The sequence below is a fragment of the Triticum aestivum genome, chromosome 3B (assembly GCF_018294505.1).
Source record: "Triticum aestivum cultivar Chinese Spring chromosome 3B, IWGSC CS RefSeq v2.1, whole genome shotgun sequence".
NCBI classification, from domain to species: domain Eukaryota; kingdom Viridiplantae; phylum Streptophyta; class Magnoliopsida; order Poales; family Poaceae; genus Triticum; species Triticum aestivum.
The window spans coordinates 750,660,431-750,668,514 of NC_057801.1; the positions used below are offsets into that span (position 1 = coordinate 750,660,431).

The following is an 8,084-nucleotide window of genomic DNA, read 5'->3' on the forward strand; positions in this document are numbered from 1 at the left end:
GCACTCGGCCGTTCCACTGGTTGGTGTCTGTGACTGACAGGGTGACAATCAGCCAGGATCAAGCAAGCAGAGAGCAAATTTTCCTAACAATGCAAGAGCATTGCATTGGACCCCAGCCTCAGATATAGATTGTCCGTCCTTCATCTTCGTCCGGCCAGCGCTCTTGGATCGCAGGAATAAGTTTCTCACACATGTAAAAGCTTTGTTTCTTTTACAATTCCTAGATAAGTGGAACAGTGGAATGACATTTGGCATTCAGGACATATCTGCATCATTGGAAGCAAAATGTTCCACCGAACAAAACTGTTCCTAGCAAATCAAGAGCATCGATCAGGAGCATCAAATGTTCCACTTATTTTGCATTCAGAACATATCTGCACATTGGAAGCAAAATGCTAGGAATTGTAGTGGACTAGGAACAGTGGCACCAAATGTTCCACTTATTTTGCATTCACAACATATCTGCATCTACTCCCAAATTCTATACTGAACAAAACTGTTCTGTACTGAATAAAACTGTTCTGTACTGAATAATTTCTTGAAGTGCATGTGAATACCAGCAGCAGCAACTACTCCAGCATTCAGTATTGAGCTTCATTGGGTATTCAGTGTAACTGTGTTACCAGCAACACTCAGTATTCAAGTTCTGTTTAATCCAGTTTTGCTTTACAATCAAACAGGGAGAGGAATACCAGCAGCAATTAAGTTCTCTTTAATTCAGTATTCAGTACAGAACATCAAGTACTCCAGAACCAAACTACTTTCAGTATTCATGATCTTCCAAGCAGCAATTAAGCAATCCAGTTTTGCTTCTACTCTTTCAAGTATTCAGTATTCATGATCTTTAATTCAGTATTCAGCTTTACAATCAAGTTCTCTTTAATTCAGCAGCAGCAACAACAGAGGCGGGGGCGGGGAATACCAGCAGCAACAGAGGCGAGGGCGGGCGCGACCTTCGGAGGAGGGCCAGCACGGAGAGGAAGACCCTGGGCTTGGAGGAGAGGTTGAGCAGGGCCAACGCGGCGATGAAGACCCTGGGCCAGAGCAGCGACGAAGACCCAGCGCCGCGACGGCGTCCAAAATTGTCCGCGGCGACGGCGGCCAAGGCGGACCAAATCGAGGACCTAGTCGTCGATTTACTGCTTCTTGGCACGATTCAGAGGGAGGTGACGAAAAGGAAGAACTTTAGGAGCAATCCCGCTGCTCAGGTAGGCGAGGGCACACCCATGGCGGCTACGCAGCTGGGCGGCGGCGCAAGGCGCCTCCGTGAAGGTCCTGCGCGTCTCCTCCGCGACGACGCAGGTCGTCTCCTGCACAGGCGGCTGGGTCCTGCGACGCGCGGAGACTCTCTCTGGGTGCTGAGGAGAACGGGGGAGGAAGACGGGGGATAGTGGCCGGAGCCGGCGACGCGCGAGCGACGGTGGAGTAGTGAGGAAGGAGACGGGGGCGTTTTTTCAAATGATTCAAAAGTATAAGGACATGTTTGCAAAATGCATAATGTACAGCAGTCGCGACATCTAATTCCGAACGGAGGGAGTACCTCGGACACGGAAAGAGTTATACAGGAGAAGCCCAACCCTGGGAGGAGCATGTCTGCCAAGCAACCAAAATTCAAACAGAGTTTTTTTTTACTTCTATTAGAATAAGTACAACAGATAATTCCAATAGTGTATTACATAACAAGGGATCTGATTTTACAGGGCAATGATGTTTTCTCTTCATCCTAAGCTCTCTTTAGGCTAGCAACCCATCCAACCTGAGAACACATTGCTTTCATATAACCAGCAGTAAAGTCATCTTTGATCATCACGGGCTGGGGCACGCCGATGGCGTGCATCTTGAAGCGCATCTGTGCACACTTGTATTGCCGCAACACCTCAGCACGTTCTATGCAGCCATTTTCACTCGTTCACAAATATCTTCTACTAATAGCAAACTAACAGTTGTTAGCATGGAGTTATGGATTTCATGTACGAGATGGAAGTTTGGCTTAATAAACAAAATCAGGCTTTACTGAGCAGCATAGAAAAAAATTAACAATAAAATAAATTGACAACGTGAAGTGAATCAACATTTTCCATGTCATTCAGATCAAAGAAACAAGCAAACTTGACCAACATTATAAATACCTAGTTAAATAACTAAACATAGCAGCAGCTCCAGAATTAACATGGCCCGTCAATTTGTTAAACACCTTGGCTGCCACCCACTTACAATCATTAGGTTTTATTGGAGCTGCTTGGATAAACTATTAATCAAGACAGGTGAGAACTGATTTGGTCTAGAATTATGAGGAACATTCACTTAGAGGAAAGTCTATTACAGTTAAGAAAGGGAGAAAGAAAATAGAAACTTCTAGTTAAGATCAGGCATGATTTGCAGAATGAGGAGTTAATTGACCTGCTGGTGCATCCTCCATTATTCACAGGGTAGCTTCCAACTGTACTGGCTTTCACCTCACTTTCTTGTAAATACTGATGGTAATCCGCAGGGAGGCGTTTCAAGTCACAATTCATCAAGAGGTTGCTGACGCAGCATGAGAAGATAGCCGAAACCAGGCACATTACTGTTAGAACTAAAGCTTGTAAAATTCCCTCCGTTATTGAAATAGGATTATTCTTGCTTCTCCAAGACGAAATCCGAATGCACCTACAGAGAAATATGGCTATTATACCAAAATATCATGCTAACCAACAGTAGTCCATCATTAAGCGTCAAATCCCAAACGCATTATCTTGAGTGTTCCTCTCAAATACCCTCTTCAACAAGAGAGATGGAGATATTATCAGAAAACAAACTTAAGTGTAATCAGAACTTCTAGGTATCAATCAATTGGAGTATGTCCATTCATACTCATTTAATATCGCTTGCTACTACTACATTCATACTCCATTCATACTCATTTAATATCGCTTGCTACTACATAGTATATTTATTGTTAATGCACATGTATCTTTAGTTCAGATTACTTAACAAAAAAACAGATTTGCATTTGCATGCCTTTAGGATACAATTGTTTTAGTATATCAGCAGGTAGTCATGTATAAGTATTTGCAGAAAATGCAACAGTGAACTCCAAATGTTCATGTATCATGAATCAAAGAAGGGAATGTGCTCCAACCTCCACAAACAAGTCCAAGGATCTCATACTAGATTGATGAAATTGGAGCCCACGACTTTAGATCCTCATCTTGGGTTTTCCGACAGCTAGCTTTGGCCTTTTCATGCAAAAACCAAGGAGTTATTTATGTAAGTGAGTTAACAGCAAAGGTCCAGTGCATTTTTGTGGAAGCGAAACATGCCTGTACTTTACCAATACTGATTGTAATACTGTAAGAACAGTAACCTTATTGTATACTGATACAACAAGTAGGAACATCTGTGACCTGTAATGTGAAGAGCTGATCGTCGATTTGCACCTTCCTTCGCCGCCTTGTACTGATTGCTGAACTTGTTGCTGATGTACCTGCACACGAACTATCCAATCATTCAAAGCAGCAAAATAACACAAATGTTCACTTCACCTTGGTCCAGTGCTGGTTTTCCCACCCACAACGGCGACGGCGCTGCATATGCAGTACGGTGTCAGTGTGGTGCTGGCTTGGCTGCGTAGGCAGCAGCCGTTGAGACCACCTTTGGCACCGGTGATGCTCGATCCCGGTCGCCGAGCCGAGATGCAACGCCATCCAGACCCCGGCCTCACCAAGAGATCAATGCTGCTGCAAGGGATATGGATCTACAGTTATGGCTTAGGTCCATAGAATCAACATTGCGGTCGAAAAACGGAAGAGAAGAGTGGGTCTTACCTTGGCCAAACGAAGGGGCCTCATCCTCGGCCTCCTTCTCATGCCGGTGACCCCGTCAGAATGTTAGACTGTATTTACATGTGTATATTGTAACGTTGTATACCACCTCATTATATATATATATGTGATAGGCCACCCCTAGAGGGTTGTGCCGGTTCCCCCCAAAGCCTATTGTCTTACATGGTATCACGCTAGGTTACGTCCGCTTCCGCCTAAAAACCCTAAACCGCCGCCGCCGCCGCCGCCGCCGCCGCCGCCGCCGTGCCCGCCGTCGCCGTCGCCCGACTGCTATGACGTCCGCCGCTGCGTCCGGCTCCACCGCCACCGGTTTTCTGCCGGCCTCCCTCGCGGCACTTCTCTCGAGGCCGTTGGATGCCGCCTCCCTTCAGGCGCCGATCGGGACACGGAGCGTCGGCTCCCTCTTCGCGCTCCCGCCGGCTGCTACTTCGCCCGGGCAGGCGCTTGTGGCCCACACCGCCGCCGCCCCGTCAACCGCGGCTGTCGCGCCCTCGGCCACTGCGCCGCTGGTGGCGGAGGACGTCGCGCTGGCAGGCTTCGCGGCGTCAACCGCGGCCATCGCGCCCTCTGTCACCGCGCCGGCTGCCCCTCTGACTGTCTCCACGGTGGTCTCACCTCAGCCAGTCTCCTCGATGGGATCGCAGCCGCCGCCGCCGTTTCACTTCGGCCATCTCATCACCATCAAGTTGTCGTCGGACAATTACATCTTCTGGCGCGCGCAGGTTCTTCCGCTTCTTGGGAGTCACTATCTGCTTGGCTATGTCGACGGCTCTCTCCCTTGCCCTCCTGCGCTGGTTGACAGCGTGCACGGTCCGGTCTATAATCCGGCTCACCGTGTCTGGACAGGGCAGGATCAGGCGAACCTCTCCTCCATCCAGGGGTCGCTCTCTCCGGCCGTTGCTGGGCTTGTTGTCTTCGCCAAGACGTCCCACGAGGCATGGACTATTCTTGAGCGCTCGTTTGCGGCACAGTCGCAGGCTCGTGTATCTGGGCTCCGTCGCCAACTTGGGGAGTGTCAGAAGCTTGACTCCACCGCCACTGAGTTCTACAACAAAGTCAAGAGTCTCGCCGACACGCTGGCCTCCATTGGACAGCCCCTCACCGACTCCGCACTACTAGGAAAATGGCTATAGATGGGATTGACACTAATGGCGCACCAGAAAGATGGTGCGCCATTAGTATATACTAATGGCGCACCACAATCTGATGCGCCATTAGAGTTTAAACAACTAATGGCGCACCATGCTACGGGTGCGCCATTAGTATCAATTTTTTTTTTAACTAGTGCGCCTGTCCAAACATACTAATGGCGCATCCCGGCAAAGTGCGCCATTAGTAGTTGTAACTACTAATGGCGCACTAGGCAGCAGGTGCGCCATTAGTATAGAAACTTTTTTTTTTTGAACTAGTGCGCCTATCCAAACATACTAATGGCGCATCCTGCCTAAGTGCGCCATTAGTAGTTGTAACTACTAATGGCGCACCTGGCAGTGGGTGCGCCATTAGTATAGTTTTTTTTTGAACTAGTGCGCCTATCCAAACATACTAATGGCGTATCCTGCCCAAGTGCGCCATTAGTAGTTGTAAGTACTAATGGCGCACCATGCAAGAGGTGCGCCATTAGTAAGTGGGCAGCAACAAGATATTTGGGACAGCCTCTCCTACCCACACACGCACTTTCTCCCCACTTCATTCTCTCCACCTCCTCCTTGTCTCGGGTGCCTCCTCTTTTTCACCTCATTTCCACCATAGATTCATTCAAATTAAGTGGTTAAATTACCTTGTTTTAATAGGTAAGTAAGGGGGGAAGCTATATTTAGGTTGTTCTCCTTACAACAATGTGCACATGCACTTTTTACGGCCTAGCTAGATCTATGTATGTTCGTGGTGTTGCATATGTTTGTGGTGTTGCATATGTGTTTGTGTTTGGAGGTGTACCGGTATTTGATATGCGATAGTTGCCAATATTTTGCCGGAATGTTGATTCATTTCCGTTTCGGCGAGAATTTTGGCATTAAGCATTCTTTTTGGTCCTATTTTTAGGGAAAGTCATGCCAAATTTTTGTTTGGTTCTAAAATATCGTTTTGCTCTACCCCACAGGCGACCATGGTCCGCACGATGACCGAAGGCATCGTGAATAGGTTTTTGAGGTCCGCGAAGGCCGAGATGCTTCAAAAGAACGAGGCGGAGATAAGATGTCCGTGTCGAAGATGCAAGCTGAAGAGCCTTATTGCGGACCCGGATTCCGGGCAGGTGCGGGACCACCTACTGTTGCGTGGTTTCATGGATGGCTATCGGTGGCAAGGTGATGAAGATGACTACGAAGTCGTCCATGCGGGCCGGGCAAGAAATGAGGAAGGGCAGCAAGACAACCACCGCGGCTCGGGCGGGCGAGAAGACGAAGAATCCCCAGGAGATGATCACGACTGTGATGCTGTACACAGTCATCATGTAGAAGATGCAGGACATGATGATGAGGAAGATGCCGGAGCAGGCGACGGGCATGATCATGAAGATGATGATGCCGGCGGAGCAGACGACGCTGGACCATCGATGGGCTGGGTGCAGGACCCTCATATTCAAGAGTTGCTTCTCAAGCAGACGGATAACGCAAGAGCTGCCGCCCGAGAGAAAGCCAAGATGGATCAACTTGAGTTAGACGCGGTTACTCCATTGTATGAAGGATGCAGGCCCGAGGATACCCGCCTGAAAGTAACGCTCATGGACCTGGAGATGAAGGTAAAACACAAAATGACCGACGCATGCTTCGACGAGAACATGTCATTCTGGCACGAACGTCTTCCCAAGGGGAACAAGTGCCCGACCAGTTTGGAGGAGGCGAAGAAAATCGTGTGTCCTCTGGATTTACCGCACGTGAAATACCATGTGTGCATGAACAATTGCATCATTTATCGGGACGAGCACGCGGAGTCTACAATATGTCCGGTGTGCGGTGTCACTCGATACAAGAAGAGGAAGAAAGCTCCTCGAAAAGTGGTGTGGTACTTTCCGATCACTCCTCGTCTGCAGCGGTATTTCGCGGATCCTAAGGTAGCAAAGCTCCTACGTTGGCACGCGGATAGGGAGGAGAAGAAGCGAGAAGATGACGCAAATGATCCGGAGATAGATAAAAAAGACAAGATGCTGAGTCACCCTAAGGATGCGAGCCAGTGGCAAGCATTGAACTTCGAATACCCAGAATTTGGGAACGATCCAAGGAACATCGTGTTGGGCGCGTGCATCGATGGAGTCAATCCGTTTGGCAGCCAGAGAAGCACACATAGCACCTGGCCTGTGTTTGTGTGAATGTACAACCTTCCCCCCTGGTTGTGCATGAAGAGGAAGTACATTCACATGAGTATGCTAATTGAAGGGCCGAAACAACCAGGGAACGACATCAATCTGTATCTGGGGCTGCTGAAAGAGGAGCTTGACACGCTGAGGAAAACGCCAGCCAATACGTGGGACGCCGCAGAGAAAGAGTATTTCCCTATGAGAGCCGCACTGCTCACGACGGTGCACGACTATCTCGGTTACGGATATCTTGCGGGGCAGGTAGTCCACGGATTTTCTGGATGCGTAAGGTGCATGGATGACACAACGTATCGCCAGCTAGATAGAGATCCCGGGTCTTCGAAAACCGTGTTCATGGGACATCGAAGGTGGCTTCGCGACGATGACCCGTGGAGGAAACGCAAGGATATGTTCGATGGTGAAACAGAACCCCGAAAACGCCCGTGTACGAGGAGCGGCGAGGAAATAGACAAGCTGTTGAAAAATTGGAAAGACTGTCCACTGCCGGGAAAGAAGCAAAAGGCGCCAGAGCCGGGAAAGAAGCGAAAGGCGCCAGAGCCGCTGCTGAAGGTATGGAAAACGAGGTCTGTTTTCTGGGACTTGCTGTACTGGAAGATCCACCGTGTGCCTCACAGCCTTGATGTCATGCATATCACGAAGAACGTGTGCGAGAGTCTGCTTGGTACCCTGCTCAACATGCCAGAGAGGACCAAAGATGGGCCGAAAGCAAGGGCAGACTTGAAATCAATGGGCATCAGGCAGGAGCTTCACGCTATATATGATGATGATGATGATGATGATGATGATGATGATGATGATGATGATGATGATGAGGCGAAGCAGGACACAGAAAGTCGTCGCAAAGGCAAAAAGGCCAAGAAGACCGGAAATGACTACCCTCCCGCGTGCTTCACTCTAAGTCAGGAGGAGATCGAGCAGTTTTTCACCTGCCTCCTAGGAGTAAA

At 48.9% G+C, this 8,084-nt stretch overlaps 1 protein-coding gene across 2 annotated transcripts in view; it reads left to right on the forward strand.

Annotated features, from left to right (window-relative positions):
* The window catches only part of LOC123072185 (uncharacterized), a 2,600-nt gene extending 969 nt beyond the window's left edge, over window positions 1-1,631 (forward strand). Inside the window, exon 2 of one of the 2 annotated variants that reach the window (XM_044495750.1) lies at window positions 889-1,631. In XM_044495750.1, the coding sequence (XP_044351685.1) occupies window positions 889-1,391 (503 nt within the window). In that variant the 3' untranslated portion in view covers window positions 1,392-1,631. The remainder of the gene's footprint in view (window positions 1-888) is intronic. The other variant, XM_044495751.1, reaches the window with a different exon arrangement.
* The last annotated feature ends 6,453 nt before the right edge of the window (window positions 1,632-8,084 follow it).